The following is a 22,000-nucleotide window of genomic DNA, read 5'->3' as shown; positions in this document are numbered from 1 at the left end:
CCAAGTAAAATGAAATCCTTGACTTCAATCTTTTCTCCATTTATCATGATGTTGCTCATTGGTCCAGTTGTGAGGATTTTTGTTTTCTTTACGTTATGGTGTAATCTATACTGAAGGCTGTAGTCTTTGATATTCATGAGTGAATGCTTTAAGTCCTCTTCAATTTCAGCAAGCAAGGTTATGTCATTTACAAATCACAGGCTGTTAATGAGTCTTCCTCCAGTCCTGATGCCCTGTTCTTCATATAGTCCAGCTTCTCGGATTACTTGCTCAGCATACTGATTAAATAAGTACAGTGAAAGGATACAACCCTGACACACACTTTTTCTGACTTTAAATCATGCAGTATCCTGTTGTTCTGTTTGAACGAATGCCTCTTTATCTATGAACAGGTTCCTCATGAACACAATTAAGTGTTCTCAAATTCCCATTCTTTGCAATGTTATCCATAATTTGTTATAATTTTGATAGATATTGTCAAATTGCCTTCCCCTGGTAACAGGTTGAATAATATCCCCCCCCCCAAAGTTGTGTATATCCTAATCCCAGGAATTTGTGAATGGCCAAAGGAACTTTACAGACCTAATTAAGAATCTTGAGATGGGGAGATTATGCTGGATTATTTGGGCGGCCCCAATGTAATCCCAAGGGTCCTTATAAGAGGGAGGCAAGAGGATGAGAGTCAGAGACAGAGAGTATAGAAGATGCTACTCTGCTGGGTTTGAGGATAGAGGATGGTGCCATAAGCCAAGGAATGCAAGTGGTCTCTGGAAATTAGAAAAGGTAAAGAAAAACATTCTTTCCTAGAACCTCCAGAAAGAATGCAGCTCTGCTGATACCTTAATTTTAGGACTTCCGACCTCTGGAACTGCAAGAGAATAAATCCGTGTTGTTTCAAGCCACTAAGTTTGTGGGAATTTGTCACACCAGCAACAAATACACCACCCCCCCTTAAGAATTTAAATCTTTTTCAATTCATAGTCTTGCCAGTAAGTATGTTAGAATCTTTGTCAATCTTTTCAGTGAAAAATACTATCTCAGAGAACTTTCCATCTGTATTTCTTTAATTACAAATGAAATTGAGAATATTCTCACATGTTTTAAGAGCCATTGGTATCTCTTTTTCAGTTAAGTATTTATGTCCTTTGTCCGTTTTTTCTACTGGTTTGCTTTCTTATTGATTTAAGAGTTCTTTATAGGGTTGCTATGAGTCAGAACTGACTCGACAGTACTGGTTTGGGTTTTGGGTGTATGTGATATGAATTTCAACGCCTCCTCCTCCCCCCAAGTTTGATGTTTTAAGGCAATTTTAAGGAAGCCAAGAAGAATTTCCAGGAAGAGATGGAGAACACATTCTTGCACATTAAATATTACTCTAAATAACAAAAATAGGACAATACAATCTCACTTTTGGAGGCTTTCTTTTTTCTTTTGATTACTTAAATCGTAGTCTAAAGCAGCAATTTTTATCAAAGTCATTTATTGAATGTGTTATCTTGCAGAAGTCCTTCAACTTTTTTGATCACAAATAGTATGTATGAAAAACAAACACAAAATTGTACTAGGTCAACAGTTCTTAAATGTGGAATTCAGGTACAATTGAGGGGCTTTTCAAAATGACATCTTTCCCCAATCAAGATTTCACTTGATATTCAGACAAGATTATAAAACTAGATCATCTCTAAGCCCTCTTTCATCAATAATATTTTACTATTTGATACCTCTGCTCATTCACCAATATTTGAGGAGTTTCAGGAAGAACTTCCATTTTCACTTCCCAATTAAATGCCCAACATAATTTTTCTCATTAAACAAGGATAGAAATTAGGACTTGGAATCCTAAAATTACTGGTTTTCCACTCGAAAGAAGAAAAACCAATATTAAATAATAAAAATGGCTGCAGTTAAATGAGAGTATAGCAACTAAAGATTATAGATGCATTGTACTAGTGTATCATAGCGACTCATAGCGACCCTATAGGACAGAGTAGAACTGCCCCATGATGGCACTGGGTTTTTTTTGGTACTAGTGTATTTACTTTGGGAATGTGAATTCCTGAAAATCGATACTAGGTTTGCAAATAAATTTTATTTTAGTATTTTTTAACAAAAATTAGTTAAAAATAACATGAATTATGAACATTAACAATAAATAACTAACAAGCAGAACATTACCTCTCAACGCTCATACTTTTCCTCTCTCCATCCCTTGGGGGAAAAAAAAAGGCTTTATTTACTTTCTCAAAGAAGATTAATTTCATTTAGCCAACCAACAGAATATTTCGGTTAACCTATACATCATATAAAACTGAGTTTTTCTTATCCAAAAATGAAACTATCACTCAAGAAGGTAGATTGATAAGATGATAACATGATTATATGTGTCACGGATCAAGTCTGTAACTATTAAAGAGAACAAGCTTGAAAATAAGTTGCTATTATAAACTGCTCCTATCAAAAGCCTGAATATCAAAAACCATGCTGATAAAAACCAGTTTGAAATGATAGTGTAACAGCTTGCAGTTACAGGATATAAATAAATTTTAAATAATTTCAGTTATCTAGTTTTTAGCCCAGTATATTAACTTCTCTCTCCTACAGCCTACTCATTATTCATTTATACCACTTTACAGATTTTCAGTCTGAATTTTGTACACAACAATAGGATAAAAGATAGGGAATCTGAATCAACTAGTTTGGCTAGATTCTAGTTGCTCTGATAGGAGCAACTGAAATAACATGCAGATAATCCATTTTTCAAATACTTATTGAATGTACTATGAATTGAGCACTGGTCCAGGCCCTGAAGATACATGATGAGCAAAACTGACCAAGTACCTGCTCTTAAGAAACTTATAGGGAGCAAAAAACAGCCTTTTTAACAAATGGTGCTGGCAAAACTGGATGTCCATCTGCAAAAAAAAAATGAAATAGGACCCATACCTCACACCATACACAAAAACTAATTCAAAATGGATCAAAGACATAAACATAAAACCAAAAACTATAAAGATCATAGAAGAAAAAATGGAATCAATGCTTGAGGCCTGAATACATGGCATTAACAGGATACAAACCATAACTAACACATGAACTCTAAAAGATAAGCTAGATAACTAGGATTTTCTAAAAATTAGACACTTATGCTCATCAAAAGACTTCACCAAAAATAAAAAAGAGAACCTACAGACTGGGAAAAAATTTTGGGCTATGACAAATCTGACAAAGGTCTAATCTCTAAAATCTACAGGAAAATCCAATACCTCTACAACAAAAAGACAAATAATCCAATTAAAAAATGCACAAAGGAAATGAACAGAGACTTCACCAAAGAAGACATTCAAGTGACTAATAGACACATGAAGAAATGCTCAAGGTCACTAGCCATTAGAGAGATGAAAATCAAAACCACAATCAGATACCGTCTCACCCAGCATTACTGACATGAATCAAAAAAACAGAAAATAACAAATGTTGGAGAGGCTGTGGGGAGACTGGAACTCTTATGGGCTACTGGTGGAAATATAAAATGATACAGCCATTTTGGAAAATGATATGGTGCTTCCCTAGAAAGCTAGAAATAGAAATACCACATGATCCAGCAGTCCCACTCCTAGCAATATACCCTAGAGAACTAAGAGCTGTCACATGAATAGACATATGCATACCCATGTTCATTAGAGCATTGTTCACAATAGCAAAAAGATAGAAACAACCTAGAAGCCCATCAACAGATGAATGCATAAACAAACTATGGTACATGCACACAATGGAGTACTATGCAACGATAAAGAACAACGATAAAGAACTATGCAACAATAAAGAACAATGATGAATCCACAACCTGGATAAACCTGGAGGGCATTATGCTGAGTTAAATAAGTCAATCACAAACGGACAAATATTGTATAAGAGCACTACTATAAAGACTCATGAAAAGGTCTACACACAAAAAGCAACAATCTTTGATGGTTACAAGTGAGGGGAGGGGCGGGGAGGGAAAATGCTAAATAGACAATAGGTAAGTGGTAACCTTGATGAAGGGTAAGATAGTACATCATAATACTAGGGAAGCCAGCACAACTTGTAGGAGGCAAGGTCATGGAAGCTCCATAGACACATCCAAGCTCCACAGACTGAACTGCTGGGCTGGGAGCTGTGGGTACCATGGTTTCAGGGACCATCTAGCTGAATTGGTATAAGACTGTTTATAAAGAAAATGTTCTACATTCTACTTTGGTGAGTAGTGTCTGGGGTCTTGAAAGCTTGTGAGTAGCCGTATAAGGTATAAGATACTCCACTGGTCTCACCCCATTGCGGGCAAGGGAGAATGAAGAAAGCTAAAGACATAAGGGAAAGATTAGTCCAAAGGATTAATAGAGCACAATTACTACAGCCTCCACTAGACTGAGTCTGGTCCAACTAGTTGGTGCCCAGCCAACACCACCAACTACTGTGACGCAGATCACAATAGAGGGTCCCGGACAGAGCTGGAGAAAAACGTAGAACAAAATTGTAACTCACAAAAAAAGACCAGACTTACTGGCCTGACAGAGACTGGAGAAACTGTCAGAGTACAGCCCCAGGACACCCTTTTAGCTCAGTAATGAAGTCACTCATGAGGTTTACCCTTCAGCCAAAGATTAGACAGGCCCATAAAACAAAATGAGTATAAAGGGGCACACCAGCCCAGGGGCAAGGACTAGAAGGAAGGAGGGGACAGGAAAACTGGTAACAGGGAACCCAAGGTCGAGAACGGAGAGTGTTGACATGTCATGGGGTTGGTAACCAATGTCATAAAACAGTATGTGTACTAACTGTTTAATGGGAAGTTAGTTTGTTCTGTAAACCTTCATCTAAAGTACAAAAAAAAGAATAAGTGGCATAAGTAAGGTGGAGTAGGGGCACTGGAAGAGATAGAGCAGAGGTAGGCAAACTTTCCATAAAGAGCCACATAGTAAACATTTGACCGCTATGGTCCATAACATCTCTATTGCAAATATTCAATTCTGTCATTGGAGAACAAAAGCAGCCATAGACAATTTAAAAACGAAAAAGAAACTTATAGGGAGGGAAACAGATACAAACACAGAAGTAAATACGTAATATGTTAAAAGGGAGTACTATAGCTTAAAGAACAAAGCAGAGTAGGGGAATAGCAAATGTGGGGGAGGAAAAGGCAGGCTTGCTATTTTATATTATTATAAATTATCCACGAATTTCACTTAAAAGCATACCACAGACTAATATGTGCTGTGTTATAGCAAGAACTGTATCATTTTCTTGCACTATGGAAATAGAGGATAAAGATTAAAGAAAATTTGGTATTTGCTGTTATCTTCAAATACTAGATTTTTATAGTGTTATGAATTCTTTCTCTTATCTTTCATTATATCCATCTAAGACTAAAGTCAGCTAACTGTGGCTTTAAAGAATGAGGAGCAGAGAGGGCTGAGAAAAGCAATACAACCATCCTTGCAATCTCTGTAAGATTTAGTATGCTTAATTGGTGATAAACTGAACAACTGATACTAGATAATTTTATTTTATATGCCTCCTCAGTAATCCTATTGCTGCCCGTTAGTTTAAGTTCAAGACTATAAAGTTGTTTTGTTGGTAGACTGCCAGGATGAAGACAAAACTGTGAAACAGTGGCCCAGCTTTTACTTCTATGATTCTCATTCTTTTTTACTCCCCTCTTTTTCCCACCTCCAACAATGTACCCTTCTAGCTCTAAGGATCCTCTTTTTAAGACCTAGATGAAGAAGTAACGGAAGGAAACTCAGGGCCTCTCATCTAGTTGGTCTCTCAGCCTGGAATGTTATTTTCCTAGATCTTTGCATGGCTGGCTCCTTCAGGTCTCTGATGCTGGCTGACCACTACCACTCCCTAATCATATCCCCTGAGTCATTTTTATGCTCTCACTCTGCTTTATTTTCTTCATTTGTTGTTTATTTGATTATCTTCTGTCTCCACGCTAGTCTGGTTGCTCCATGAGGGCAGGACTTTGTCCCGTTTGCTGCTATATCCTCAGTGCCTAAAACAGTGCCTAACACAAAAGAGGTACTCAGTACTGAATGAATAATTTACAAATCTGGGAAAGAATTACATCCAGTTCACTAAGGCTTTCAAAGAACCATTAAATCTTCTCACTTAAAGAATGAATTCTGAAATACGAAGCTTATTTCTTTCTTCAAAAACCTGACCACCAGCATTCCTCTGATGTTCTGAATAAAGAACAAAGTAGGGACAGAAAAGAAGGTAGTCATTATTCCTCTTGTCCATCTACCCAATAGCTCAAGCAAAATTAGGAGCAATTCTTTATTCCTTTTTCCCTCTTCTGTGACATCTAATCTGTTGGTTCTAATTCAAAAATAATATTCTCAATTAAACTAGCCAAACAGAATTTTAAGTGGTACAGTGGTTAAGCACTCGGCTACTAACTGAAAGGTCAGTTGTTCGAACCCACCAGCTGCTCCGTAGGACAAAGATGTGACAGTCTGCTTCCATAAAGATTAAGTCCTTGGAAACCCTACGGGACAGCTCTACTCTGTCCTATAGGGGTCACTACAAGTCAGAATAGACTCGATGCCATTGGCTTTTTTTGGTTTAACAGAATTTTAAAACATGTTATCCTTACAGCCGTCATCTCAATGGTTAAAACTGATATTTCAGCAAATGATAAAGAAAAAGCAAAATGACTACAAATACCTTTCCAGGTGTGTTGAGCCTAGCCCCAAAGAGACATGAAGGAAATAATGCCAAGATGTTTCAGAGAAAAGGAGAGAAAGTAATGCCCTTTGTTGGTAGAGTTCTGTGCAAGTAATAATTCCAAGGGCCTTTAACATTTTCTCTGTAACTTGTCCAATTCCAGAAATCTAGAAGAGAATCCATTTTTATCATTAATAGATTTTTTTTAGATTTTAAATAAAGCTAAAAACTGAAATTATAAACTCATAAAAGGTATGAATAATGTAACTGTCTGTATAAGTCATACAAGAAAACTGGTTTAATTAGTTTTTGCCACATTTCCTAAACTAGTGTTCCATGGAATTTTAAAAGATGTTAAAAAAAAAAAAAAAGAGTTCTGTAGTCATATAAGCTTGAGGAATGGTGGGATAAGCAAATTAAAATTGGACTTTTTGCTGTAAGACTTAAGAATCTTTAATATACTAATATCCATTGTGACCCACCAAGGGTGGTACACTCCAAAGTTATTTGGCTGCAGAACTTTTTTTAATGGAAAACTTACACTTTGAAAAGTGTGATGGAGAAATATTGCTTTATAGTTACACTTTACATATACTAAATTACTCAGTAATTATTACATATTTATACTTTGATATAGCCTTTCTTCTGAGCATTAAAAATGTTTAAATTGAATTCATTTATATACATTATGTTGAATGAGAACACCAAATCCTAGAATGCCACATAGTGTTATTATTCTTTAAAAAAGGTTAAACATGCAGAAAAAGCCATAAGCTTCAAAATACAGTAATATATACCCTTTCTGGAACTCCTGAAGGATAATTTTACCATTTTAAAGAGCCAAAATATTTTCGTTTATTTTCTGGTCAAAAGCTATTAAAATTCTAAATCTCTTTGAAGATTAATAACCTGATAGCAACGTGGACATTGGAACTAAGACAGTATTAAGTTACTGATGAAAGAACTCTTAGAAGTATTCTTTTTATTTCCCTTCTCCTTGGCAGGAGTACACTTAAAAGTCTGGCATCTACTACTTTCTTAAAAAAATTCCAGGGAGCAAGTTTCCTAAGCCTCATCTTTAGGGCTTTAAAACTCATGGAAAGATTTCTTTCAAGTGCAAGTTCAATCATTTGTTACAGATTTTGCTTGTTACCCTATTGTTTTATCTTCAGCAAAGAATGTTTTTTGTCAACCTTAACAGTATCCCTTCAAATCCCAGAGTGTGTGTGTGTGTATATATATATGTTAAATTTTACATAAAATCTCACCTTTCTAATGGGTAAGTCCTTGATGAAATCCATCACAGCTTGTCTGTTGGGGTGAATTTGGTATTGTCCATTTGGTTTATTCTTATCACTGCATACTTTTGCTAACATTGTATTTGGGGCAATGCCTTAAAAGAAGAACACTCTGATAACTCAAAGAGGTTAATATTGAATGCTTTAAAACTACGTAATGACAACACCGAAAGAAATAGCAATGCTAAGTGGAAAAAATATGAACGGAATCCTACTTTAAAAATAAATTTGATCACTAACTATCACCTTAGGACTGGGTACAGGTTTTAGGAAAAGGAATATTAGTTATTGTGGCAGGAGAAATGAGGGACACTTAAATCTCCAAGGAATTTTTAAACTAAGAGTAATTTCTGAGCTTATTTATTAAATGTTATAAGTGTACTTATTAGCCCTAGTAAGGATATAAGGCTGTTTGATAGTGGCTCCATATCTGCTTCTCAGAAAAGATTCAGAAATAACTTAGGATAGGTGTTCACTCTTTGCAAAAGTCTTTTGCATAGACGAGGGGCCAAGATGGCAAACTAGTCAGTAGCTTCTGCTGAACCCTCTCCCAACAAAGACGTGAGAAAAGAAGTGAAACGATTACATATATAACAATCAACAAAACCTGAGCATCAAACGCAGAATTAAGGAATCGATCTGAGTGACTGCGGAGCAAGAGACAGTGCAGAAGCAGCAAGGAGTTGCTGAGCCCGCGCAGCGCCTCAGCTCTGATTCCTTAGCACCATTCTTTGGCACGAATGCAGCAGGGCTGATGGTAGTTTCCTGAGACACTGCAGCTTCAGGGAAAGAAGGCAAGCAAAGAGGCGCACCCCTGACCCTGTGGCGTGTTTACAGCTAAAAACAGGGGATCAGTGATATCATTATATAAAAGATGACAATAAACAAAAAAAAGGGACTAGATAAAGTAGATTTTCCATATGGAGAGGAAATCAAGGTGATATAGGGAGATACAAGTTAGGTTTATACTTAGAAAAATACTGGTAAATATTAAGGTAACCACAAAGAAGACTAACAATCGCATACTTCAAAAACAAATTCAACTACCGAAAAGGAGCAGGAGTGGCAATATTAATTTCTGACAAAATAGACTTTAAAGTTAAATCCACCACAAATGATAAGGAAAGACACTATACAATGATTAAAGGGACAATATACCAGGAGGATATAACTATATTAAATATATATGCACCCAATAACAGAGCTGCAAGATACATAAAACAAACTCTAACAGCATTGAAAAGTAAGATAGACACCTCCACAGTTATAGTAGGAGACTTCAACATACCACTTCCGGTGCAGGACAGGACATCCAGTAAGAACGCAATAAAGACAAAGAAGACCTAAATGCCACAATCAACCAACCTGACCTCATAGACATACAGAATACTCCACCCAACAACTGCAAAGTATGCTTTTTTTCCTAGTGCACATGGAACATTCTCTAGAATAGACCACATATTAGGTCATAAAGCAAGCCTTTGCAGAATCCAAAAGATCAAAATATTACAAAGCATTTTTTTTTTTATCTTCTCTGACTATAAGATCATAAAAGTTGAAATCGATAACAGAAAAAACAGGGAAAAGAAATCAAATACTTGGAAACTGAACAATACCCTACTCAAAAAAGACTGGGTTATAGAAGACATTAAGGATAGAATAAAGAAATTCATAGAATCCAGTTGAGAATGAAAACACTTACTATCAGAACCGTTGAGACACAGCGAAAACAGCACTCAGAGGTCTGTTTATAGCAATAACTGCACACATACAAAAAGAAGAAAGGGGCAAAATCAAAGAACTATCCCTACAACTTGAACAAATAGAGCAATAAAAGATACACTCAGGCACCAAAAGAAAGCAAATAAAAATTAGAGCAGAATTAAATGAATTAGAGAACAGAAAAACAATTGAAAGAGTTAACAAGACCAAAAGGTGGTTCTGTGAAAAGATTAATAAAATCGATAAACCATTGGCCAGACTGACAAAAGAAAAGCAAGAGATGAAGCAAATAACCCAAATAAGAAATGAGATGGATGATATCACAACAGACCCAACTGAAATTAAAAGAATCATATCAGATTACTATGAAAAATTGTACTCCAACAAATTTGAAAACCTAGAAGGAATGGATAAATTCTTAGAAACACACTACCTACCTAAACAAACACAAACAGAGGTAGAACAACTAAATAGACCCATAACAAAAGAAGAGATCGAAAAGGTAACCAAAAACTCCCAACAAAAAAAGCCCTGGCTGGGATGGCTTCACAGCAGAGTTCTACCAAACTTTCAGAGAAGAGTTAACACCACTACTACTAGTATTTCAGAGCACAGAAAAGGATGGAAAACTCCCAAACTCATTCTATGAAGCCAGCATATTCCTGATACCAGATAGACACCACGAAGAAAGAAAATTACAGACTTATATCCCTCATGTACTTAGATGCAAAAATCCTCCACAAAATTCTAGCCAATAGAATTCAACAACACATCAAAAAAATAACTCACCATGACCAAGTGGGATTCATACCATGTATGCAGGGATGGTTCAACATTAGAAAAACAATGTAATCCATCATATAAATAAAACAGAAGACAAGAACCACAGGATTTTATCGATTGATGCAGAAAAGCATTCAACAAAGATCAACACCCATTCATGATAAAAACTCTCAGCAAATAGGAATAGAAGGAAAATTCCTCAATATAATAAAGGGCATTTATACAAAGCCAACAGCCAACATCATCATAAATGGAGAAAGTCTGAAAGCATTCCCCTTGAGAACAGGAACCAGACAAGGATGCCCTTTATCACCACTCTTATTCAACATTGTGCTGGAAGTCCTAGCCAGAGCAATTAGGCTAGATAAAGAAATAAAGGGCATCCACATTGGTAAGGAAGAAGTACAAATATCTCTATTTGCAGATGACATGATCTTATACACAGAAAACCCTAAGGAATCCTCCAGAAAACTACTGAAACTAATAGAAGAGTTCAGCAGAGTATCAGGATACAAGACAAACATACAAAAATCAATTGGATTCCTCTACACCAACAAAAAGAACATCAAAGCGGAAATCACCAAATCAATACTATTTACAGTAGCCCCCAAGAAGATAAAATACTTAGGAATAAATCTTACCAGAGATGTAAAAGACTTATACAAAGAAAACTACAAGGCTCTACTGCAAGAAACCAAACGGCACTACATAAGTGGAAGAACATACCTTGCTCTTGGATAGGAAGACTTAATACCGTAAAAATGTCTATTTTACCAAAAGCCGTCTATAGACACAATGCAATTCTGATCCAAATTCCAATGACATTTTTTAATGAGATGGAGAAACAAATCACCAACTTCATATGGAAGGGAGAGAGGCCACGGATAAGTAAAGCATTACTGAAAAAGAAGAACAAAATGGGAGGCCTCGCTCTACCTAATTTTAGAACCTCTTATACCGCCACAGTAGTCAAAACAGCCTAGTACTGGTACAACAACAGATACATAGATCAATGGAACAGAACTGAGAATCCAGACATAAATCCATCCACATATGAGCAGTTGATATTTGACAAAGGCCCAAAGTCAGTGAAATGGGGAAAAGACAGTCTTTCCAACAAATGGTGCTGCATAACTGGATATCCACCCGCAAAAAAATGAAACAAGACCCATACCTCACGCCATGCACAAAAACAAACTCAAAATGGATCAAAGACCTAAATATAAAATCTAAAATGATAAAGACCATGGAAGAAAAAATAGGGACAACACTAGGAACCCTAACACATGGCATAAACAGTATACGAAACATTACTAAAAATGCAGAAGAGAAGCCAGATAACTGAGAGCTCCTAAAAATCAAAGACCTATGCTCATCCAAAGACTTCACCAAAAAAGGACTACCTACAGACTGGGAAAAAGTTTTTAGCTATGACATTTCCAATCAGCACCTGATCTCTAAAATCTACATGATACGACAAAAACTCAACAACAAAAAGACAAATAACTCAATTAAAAAATGGGCGAAAGATATGAACAGGCACTTCACTAAAGAAGACATTCAGGTAGCTAACAGACACATGAAGAAATACTCATAATCATCAGCCATTAGAGAAATGCAAATCAAAACTACAACGAGATTCCATCTCACTCCAACAAGGCTGGCATTAATCCAAAAAACACAAAATAATAAATGTTGGAGAGGTTGTGGAGAGACTGGAACATTTATACACTGCTGGTGCAAATGTAAAATGGTACAACCACTTTGGAAGTCGATTTGGTGCTTCCTTAAAAAGCTAGAAATAGAACTACCATATGATCCAGCAATCCCACTCCTTGGAATATATCCTAGAGAAAAAAGAGCCTTTACACAAACAGATATATACACACCCGTGTTTACTGCAGCATTGTTTACAACAGCAAAAAGATGGAAGCAACCAATGTGCCCATTAAAGGATGAATGGATATATAAATTATGGTATATTCACACAATGGAATACCATGCATCAATATAGAACAATGATGAATCCATGAAACATTTTATAACATGGGGGAACCTGGAAGACATTATGCTGAGTGAAATTAGTCAGCTGCAAAAGGACAAATATTGTATAAGACCACTACTATAAGAACTCAAGAAATAGTTTAAACAGAGAAGAAGATATTCTTTGATGATTACAAGATGGAGGAGGGAGGGAAGTAAGGAGGGAAAGGGATTTTCATTAATTAGATAGTAGATAAGAACTATTTTAGGTGAAGGGAAAGACAACACACAATGTAGGAGAGGTCAACACAACTGGACTAAACCAAAAGAAAAGAAGTTTCCTGAATAAACTGAATGCTTCAAAGGCCAGTGTAGCAGGGGCGGGGGTTTGGGGACCATGGTTTCAGGGGACATCTAAGTCAATTGGCATAATACAATCTATTACGAAAACATTCTGCATCCCACTTTGGAATGTGGTGTCCTAGGTCTTAAACAGTAGCAAATGGACATCTAAGATACATCAATTGGTCTCAATGCATGTGGAGCAAGGAAGAATGAAGAACACCAAAGACACAGGTAATTATGAGCCCAAGAGACATAAAGGACCACATAAACTAGAGAGTATATCAGCCTGAGACCAGAAGAACTAGATGGTGCCCGGCCACAACCGATGACTGCCCTGACAGGAGACACAACAGAGAACTCCTGAGAGAGCAGGAGAGCAGTGGGATGCAGACCCCATATTCTCGTAAAAAGACCAGATTTAATGGTCAGACTGAGACCGGAAGGGCCCCAGAGGTCATGGTCCCCAGACCTTCTTTTAGCCCAAGACAGAAACCATTCCCAAAGCCAACTCTTCAGACAGGGATTGGACTGGACAATGGTATGGAAAATGATACTGGTGAAGAATGAGCTTCTTGGATCAAGTAGACACATGAGACTATGTTGGCATCTCCTGTCTCGAGGGGAGATGAGAGGGCAGAGGGGGCCAGAAGCTGGTCAAAGGGACACAAGGAGAGACAGTAGAGGGAAGGAGTGTGCTGTCTCATTAGGGGGGAGAGCAATTAGGAGTGTAAAGCAATGTGTATACAAATTTTTGTATGAGAGGCTGACTTGATTTGTAAACTTTCCCTTAAAGTACAATAAAAATTAATTAAAAAAAAGTCTTTTGTATAGATTATCCACATAAAGAAAAAAAATCAAAGACTTTGGGTTGTAATGTATGTGAGATAAGAACTAAATCTGTGCTTCCTTTTTGTTGCTCAAAAAGCAAATCATAACTTTTTATAAAGGTACTTTACAACCTCTAGGAGATTAAAAATCTTAATGATTAAGCTAACTTGAAATAAGTATATTAAAATATACTCATTAAACAGTTCAACTTTTATATGCATATTCCTAAAATCTATTCCTCATTCTTACACTCTGGTATAGAAAGGGAAGACTATCCTAATCATAATATAACTTTTACAAGATAAATCAGGGTCCTCGTTATGAATATCGATTACTATGTGAAGACCCAGTGATGACCTCATGGGCTACCGACATATGTAAAGCTGTTTCTTCCTTCAACAGATAGTCTTAGATTGCTGGTGTTTCTTCTGTCTCCCATCTTGCGGCCACATGGGTTCTCTCTGGCAATGTAATCTTGGACAGGACTGAAGTTTTCAAAGGAAAAACTAATAACCAAGCATCATATACAAAACCAACTGAAATGTACTTTGTGTTTAAAAAGGGATAGCTAAGTGGGATCTATGACAGACAGTATTTTTCTCTGGGATTATGGGCTTTTCTTCTTACTTCCAGTTTACCTATAGGTTCATAGCTACTCCGAGTAGGCCAAGTTGTCAGGTGCTGAATCAAAGCATGGATAAATGAAATGTTATTATACATTTTGTAATAAGAAAACTACTAATATTACTCTTGAATCCTTCAGTTTGAAAATTAGAACTACAGTAGCCATCAATTTCCTTTCAAGTACCTGCACTGGCTGTCAGTGTTGTTTTTTGCTCAATTCTGAAACGAATTTCCTTTACCACTTCCTCAGCTGATGTTCCAAAAACAACTGAGTTTTGGAGTATTTGAGGGTTGTTATGTTCTTCAAAGTTCACTTGGAAAGAAATTCCTGGAGGCTGCAGATCAGGAGGACTATCTTCAAAAAGTAGTGGAGAGATGGACAGTTCACGTTCACTCAATTTACCAACTTCCTCTCTTGGTTTATCTAAATTACAAACAGGAACAGTAATTCATATTTATTTGAAGAAGTACGTATTTTATAAGTTCGGTTCCCCTACATTCTTTCTGAAAACAAAGTAAATCTAGTTTGATTTTGTTTCTAATAATCAAGACCAGAAAGGCTATCTTGAATATTGTAACTGCTTAACAAAACAACGACCACAATAAAACACACTGAGTCCAAGTTTTCCTTCAAAAGAACATTATCCATTCCTATAGTATACATTTTAAAGGATATATCCCATGTAAAACTCACTGGTTATTGTACCTAAATTAATGAAAACCCAGAATTGGGCTTAGGGTCACCTTAGACTTTTCTTAACAAAATAAAAACTTTTTTTTTTTTTCCTTTACTCATCTCTGGAGGGGGAGGGTACCTTCTTAAATTAGAATTTAGGATGAGGAAAAAAGGCATTAAACCACCTAGAATACTTATGCCTGAAAAATAAGGTTTGTTTTGTTTTAAAAGAGAAAGCATTTACATTTTCTCCATGCATGGAATAAATCTTTCAGATGTTAAAATAATCTAAATTTTCTTCTTTTGATGCTAATTTTAAATTTGACATGCTTGTTCCTAAAGTATCTCTTTTACTAAGGGCACATTTTCAATACAGAAGTTATCTCTGCAAGTTATGGTTCTTTAAGTATATAAATACTTACAGTCTTAATCAAGATTAACCAAGGCACAAGATTAATGGAAAGAAGGCTTTAATGTTATCAGTAGTCTATAAACTAATGTTATTACAAAAAAGTAAAGTAAAAATACCAATCTGCTTATTCGCATTTCATCTGCATTTTTCATAAAATGTACTTAAGTTTATATTGATGCTAAAAATGTCCTCATGAATAAATCCATTAAAAGACTTTACTTTCTGGATTTCATGAAAGAAAAAGGTAGTTTAAATGGGTCTATAACACCTAAGATTAACAATGGAGTCTTCTGACCCATGATTTTATTACATATAAAAGTTTTCCAAGTTAAGGTAAATGTGGGGGAAAAATTAAAAAATCTATTTTTAAGACACACACAAATGCACATTACTTAAAAAATGAACTTGGGCTTTTAGGAAGATTTTCTAAAGATAATGTTTATGGAATTGCAAAATTCTAGCAAACATCTGTGAATAATATAACAAGCTTCTGATTAGTTTCAAAATTTAAAGTATGCAATATGAATTAAGTTACAGACAGATGTTTTCCAAATCTGAATTCCCAGGCCACATATAAAATAAGCCTTATTTTTAAACTTACATCAGCTGTTATTTATGTGCTTCAGTTCCTTTCATTTTCCATACTCTGGTTTTAAAATCCAGAGCAATTCAAAGGGGATTAAGACTGCAGAATAGCTGAAATGGTATCTACCTGGACCTCCTTCTCTCCACCTGGGTAGGTGGAGGTTAAAGAAAGCTGCAGGAAAAACTAGATGCCAAGTAAGGTGCCTGCCACGTTCATAAGCCCTTTCCACAGAGCTGCTATGTTTTGTACCTCAGGCCTCTACCAGTCTGCTCTCAGATGAGCCACTGTGATATAGAGGACTAAAGGAGGAAGCAACACATGATGTCTCCGGTCCATTATTAGGGCTGCTACTGAATGGCACAGTTATCTTTTCCACCTGAACTACTGTCTACCTCTCTGTGAGGCCTTGCTGCTGAATGGTTTCTTACTTGCTTTCTGACAGAAATATCTTTATTATCCCGATAAATGAGGTAATCAGAGCACAAAAGTAAGATTTCTTATAATCTGAAACACTAGAATTATAGCATCCCATCTGGTTGTCAAGTGCTAAAAAGTATAAGATATTTCAAAGTTCCTTACATTGCCTGGCACTCACCATCCGGACAGCGAAATACACAATTTAATAAAATTGTTTTATTTGTATACAGACGCAGTAGTTAGCAATACATTTGCAAGGACAAACAAACACCTTTACAAAAATGATTATTACAGAAGACTCTCAGGGGATGATCTGACATAGCCATTTAATGATTTTCCTTCAATTTACTCAATTTACTAACTTCCTCTCTTGGTTTATCTAAATTACAAACAGGAACAGTAATTCATATTTATTTGAAGAAGTACATATTTTGTAAGTTCGGTTCCCCTACATTCTTTCTGAAAACAAAGTAAATCTAGTTTGGTTTTTTTTTGGAGGGGCAAAGAAAGGAACTAACAAAGTGAGATTTGAAGCAAAGTGCTATCAGGCTTTGTGTGCTCCTTCCCCAGAACATAAAGTTATACCAAAAATGGAAAACCCCTTGTGCCAAGGCCATGAGCCCAGAAACTATGCTGTTCAATGTTTCTGTCAGAGAACAGAGAGAGGCCTATCTTTCCAGGCTTTAAAAGAGATAATGAAGTTGTGATTACATGTCACATTAAACTTGCTCCAAGTGATGTGAGCCCCCAATAATGGGAGAGTTAAAATTTTATACCATTGTGAATCCACCATTTTTGCATCAGAAAAAGTTACAGATAGGTTACCCCACTACTGCCTGTCCCTTCTAAAGTCATCATTGAGTTGTGCACATGAAACTTGGCTGTGGGTTGTGAGCAAATGCCTCCGCACCTACCTTTTTATCCAAATGAACTTTGCTCCGGGGTACAGGACAGCTCAGACATTTGAAGTAATCACACCTTTGACAGAAGGTTGAATGCAGTGTGTGTTATACCTGCATGTTTCTTAGCATTGCTTTGGATAGGTAACGAAGCGACAATTTGAAAAAATGCTTGGGGTCATGAAACCTGTGATTCGTTACATGTAAAAGAACCAAAATAAGGTCTAAGCCAAAGAAGGAAGCTGGACAGTTATTAATTCTGGCAGGGTTGAAAACAGTATAATCACTGTAATAACCAGGTTATAAAAAATTTGAGGGACAACTAGGTTTTCAAATGTGAAAGAATAAAGCTGCACCCATACCTTATACCATATATGTAAATTAATTAAAAATGGATCAATGACCTAAATATAAGAACTAAAACCATAAAACTCTTAGAACAAAACACAGGAGTAGTGCTTTAAGACCTATTGTTCAACAATGAATTCTTGGATCTGACACAAAAAGCACGAGCGACAAAATACAAAATAGATAAATTGGACTTCATCAAAATTAAAAACTTTTGTGCATCAAAGGACTTTATCAACAAAGTGAAGAGATAACCTACAAAATGAGAGAAAATATGTGGGAACCATATATCTGATGAGGGTTTAAGATCCAGAATATATAAAATACTAATATGACTCAACAACAAATGGACAAACAACCCAATTAAAAAGTAGGCAAAGGACTTGAATACACATTTTGTCAATGAGCACATGAAAAGATGCTCAATGTTATTAGTCATGAGAGAAATGCAAATCAAAGCCGCCATACCACTTCACACCCACTAGGATGGCTATTATCAGAAAAACAGAAAATAACAAGTGCTGGCAAGGATGTGCAGAAATTGAAAGCCCTGTGCATTGCTGGAGAGAACATAAAATGGTGCAGCCGCTGTGGAAAATAGTTTGGCAGTTCTTTCAAAAGTAAGAGACAGAGTTACCATATGACCCAGCAAATCCACTCCTAGGTATATACGAAGGAGACTTGAAAGCATAGTCTCAAACAGATATGTGTACACTAATGTTCATGTCAGCACTATTTACAATAGCCAAGAGGTAGAAACAACTCATATACTCACCCACAAATGAATGGATAAACAAAATATCCATACAATGAAATATTCAGTCATCAAGAGAAATGAAGTTCTGATACATGCTACAACATGGAAGAAACTTTAAAAACATTACGCTGAGCGAAATAAATCAGACAAAAAGGGACAAATATTATATGATCCCACTTACAGGAAAGATCTAGAATAGGCAAAAGCATAGAGACCAAAGCTACTGGTGGTTACCAGGGGCAGGTGGGAAAGGGGAGGGGAAGTTATTGCTTAAGTTTCTACTAATGGTTATGAAAAAATTTGGAAATGGATAGTGGTGATGGCTGTACAACATGTAAAAGTAATGTCACTGAATTGTACACATAAAGAAGTTTGAAATAGAAAATGTTTTGTTATACACATTTTACCACAGTTAAAAAAAATATTTGGGAAATGAATGAGAAAAATCAATCACTCAATGTTTTGATATACTGAAACTGATCTTTTTTTTTTAATTTTATTTCCATTAACAAAAACAGTCACCACCTTAAATGGATAACTTCCTCAGCAACTTGATAGCAATGGGTTTTGGGTATGAAGTCCTACCACTTAGGCGTGCTAATAAGATAAGTAGAATGCAAAGATTTTTGTTTGTTTTTTAGTCTGATAGTTCTAACAAATTGCTTACCATTTTCTATAGAGTTTCTTGTTTTGATGAAATATCTTCTTTTGTCCTCAGGCCAATTTTGTCTTTCCTGTAAGTGCTCTGTTATATTCAAGTAGGCTTCATCAAGACTCATGGCCATAAAATTGGGATCATAATCAGCAAGTATTTCCTTAACCTTCAACAGGAACAAAAAAAGGTTTAAATTTGCTGCCATAGCAAAACTTGTCATATATAGCTGATAGGAACACATTAATGTTCTTACTTTGCAACTATAGTAACGATCCTACAATCAATAGCTCATGGATTTATGGAATAAATAATTCATGGCCAGGGCATATTTGTCCAAATTTTCTTTTGTATTAAAATAGATCATGAAGGTATAAGACCATGAAATAGCTTCATTTGATGCAATTCCCATTTAGCAACCCACATTTATATACAGTCGCAGGAGAAAGATGTGGCAGTCTGCTTCCATAAAGATTTACAGCCTAGGTAATCCCATGGGGCAGTTCTATTTTACACTAGAGAGTTACTATCAGTCAGAATTGACTCGATGGTAACAGGTTTGGTTTTTTGTTTGTTTATCTAGATATAGTAAGAGATTCAAATAAGTCTCAGAGTCTCAGGCAACATCATTCTGGTTAGCAAAGAAAAAGTGATTAAAGAATATAATTTCAGGTAACTAGCCAAAAGTAGCAGTGGGTATGAAATGGTCCTATTCTCCCTCACCTTTTATTGTTGGTTTCAAGACGGCATACTAAAAAGTGCTGTGTTAGATCCAAGTATGCCTCATCAAGACTCGTGGCCATTAAGAAAATGGAAATGTACTTTATTGCTTTAGAAAGTAGTTTTACTTCATTTAATTATAACATCCACATACAACTCTACTCAATATACATATTAATGTATTTATTCATACAGGAAAACAAAGCTCAATTACCTATTGGGATTTGGAATGGAAAAACTGACAATGTCTGTAGTATAGTCCCATGCCTACATTAAATGATAGGGAAAAATCTAGAGTTGTGTCTTAGGATAAAAGGAATACATACAGATATCAGGATTATAGTTGCTACAATCCAGAAACACCTTTTATATAAGATAGTTTTGTTACATGCAACCATGAATTTTTTTTTTTAACCACTAAAGTATTAAAAAATGTAATTAAAGGGAATGTTGCCAAAATGATTATGTATTTTAAAAAACATATTTGCTGAAATATGTTACGCTTCCATCAGCATTTAAAAGCTCTCTGCTGTATCATGTGAAAACTTTTTTTATATAAAAAGAAAGCTTTTTAGCTTAATATAATTATGAACATCTGAGTCAAAGGGAATTTCAGAAAATGATGACATAAAACTTGGCTAAGCTTTACTCAGAGAGTACCTTAATTAGCTCTGTTCTTGTAGAAGAAACCATTTTTATAATGTACTCTGTGGAATCTTTCTAGTGAAAATGAAAGTCTGGGAAGCCTGCAGTTGGCAGCCAATTAAGATTATTCTGAATGAGAAGTATCCCGAGAGACACTGTTGAATACTCACTTTCTTTGCATAGGATACTACTATAAGAACTAAAATAGACATGTTCCAGTAAAAATCAAGCATTTTAAGCTTCAAGAATAGTTAAAGTTACCATACATTCTTCTGGATAAAACAAAAATGGCTTTTCCTTAAGCTTTGTAACCAAGGCATAAATACTACTGTATTTATACTAAACGATGAATGTATGCTGGAGTTCATTTACATATAAGAACCCATTTGTTATCCATAAATAAACTAGCTAGATTCTGTTCAAATTTAGAGAAAGATTTCTCCAACTTATGTAAATAACCAGAATATAGATAACTGTCAGGGACTGAACTGTATCCCCCTAAAATATGTGTCAACTTGGTTAGGTCATGATTCCCAGTATTGTGTGGTTGTCCTCCATTTTGTGATTTTCCTATGTGCTATATATCAATCTCTGCCTGTGGTTTAAGAGGATTAGGGTGGGATGTAACACCCTTGCTCAGGTCACATCCCTGATCCAAAGTAAAGGGAGTTTCCCCAGGGTGTGGCCTGTACCACCTTTCATCTTACAAGAAATAAAATGAAAGGGAAGTAAGCATAGAGTTGGGGACCTCACACCACTAAGAAAGCAGTGTCAGGAGCAGAGTGCATCCTTTGGACCTGGGGTTCCTGCACGGAGGAGCTCCTAGTCTAAGAGAAGATTGATGACAAGGACCTTCCTCCAAAGCTGACAGAGAGAGAAAGCCTTCCCCTGGAGCTGATGCCCTGAATTTGGACTTCTAGCCTACCAGACTATGAGAAAATAAATTTCTCTTTGTTAAAGCCATTCACTTGTAGTATTTCTGTTAGGGCAGTACTAGATCATTAAGACAATAACTAAAAACAAATTAGTTCTCATTATCATACTGCTAGAAGTTCTACTGAGTAAAAAGTAAACAAAAAAACTAAGCCTGTTGCGGTCGAGTTGATTCCGACTCACAGCAACCCTAAAGGACAGAGTAGAACTGCCCCCATAGAGTGTCCAAGGAGCGCCTGGTGGATCTGAACTGCTGACTTCTTTGGTTAGCAGCCGTAGCACTTCATCAGTATGCCACCAGGGTTTCTGACTAAAAAAAAAAAAGCAGACCTTAAAAAAATTATTTCTTAAAAGTCTCTGAAAGAATTTCAAACTTGTCAAAAGTCTCTGAAGTTTGTGGTTAGCATTTTATCTCTTTTTAATTAGGATACAGTAAAAAAAGATAAGCAGTAATAAAATGTGAGTGTGCTTCTTGTCCTGCCCCCCATCACCTTTTCAGAGGTAGGCAAGTGTGCTTTCATAGACTCTGGGTGTCATTTCTAGGGGAAATGAGATGGAATAAGAGTAAGAGAGTCTAAAGACCACCCATGTGACTAAATGCTAATGAGTGCTAGATTTTTAAGTGTTTGATTCAGACAGGAAAGCCTGGTGGCATAGTGGT

At 36.0% G+C, this 22,000-nt stretch overlaps 1 protein-coding gene across 4 annotated transcripts in view; it reads right to left on the bottom strand.

Moving 5' to 3' along the window:
• Positions 1–22,000, bottom strand: part of POLK (DNA polymerase kappa) — an 87,325-nt gene that overhangs the window by 9,936 nt on the left and 55,389 nt on the right. For all 4 annotated transcript variants that reach the window (XM_049865861.1, XM_049865869.1, XM_049865878.1 and 1 more), the window contains 5 exons: positions 19,057–19,210; positions 14,479–14,718; positions 7,980–8,104; positions 6,712–6,878; positions 2,176–2,208 (listed from right to left, as the gene is read on the bottom strand). In XM_049865861.1, the coding sequence (XP_049721818.1) occupies positions 2,176–2,208; positions 6,712–6,878; positions 7,980–8,104; positions 14,479–14,718; positions 19,057–19,210 (719 nt within the window). The remainder of the gene's footprint in view (positions 1–2,175; positions 2,209–6,711; positions 6,879–7,979; positions 8,105–14,478; positions 14,719–19,056; positions 19,211–22,000) is intronic.

This window comes from Elephas maximus, chromosome 2, assembly GCF_024166365.1.
Source record: "Elephas maximus indicus isolate mEleMax1 chromosome 2, mEleMax1 primary haplotype, whole genome shotgun sequence".
NCBI classification, from domain to species: Eukaryota; Metazoa; Chordata; class Mammalia; order Proboscidea; family Elephantidae; genus Elephas; species Elephas maximus.
This window is presented reverse-complemented; position numbering and strand designations above follow the sequence as displayed.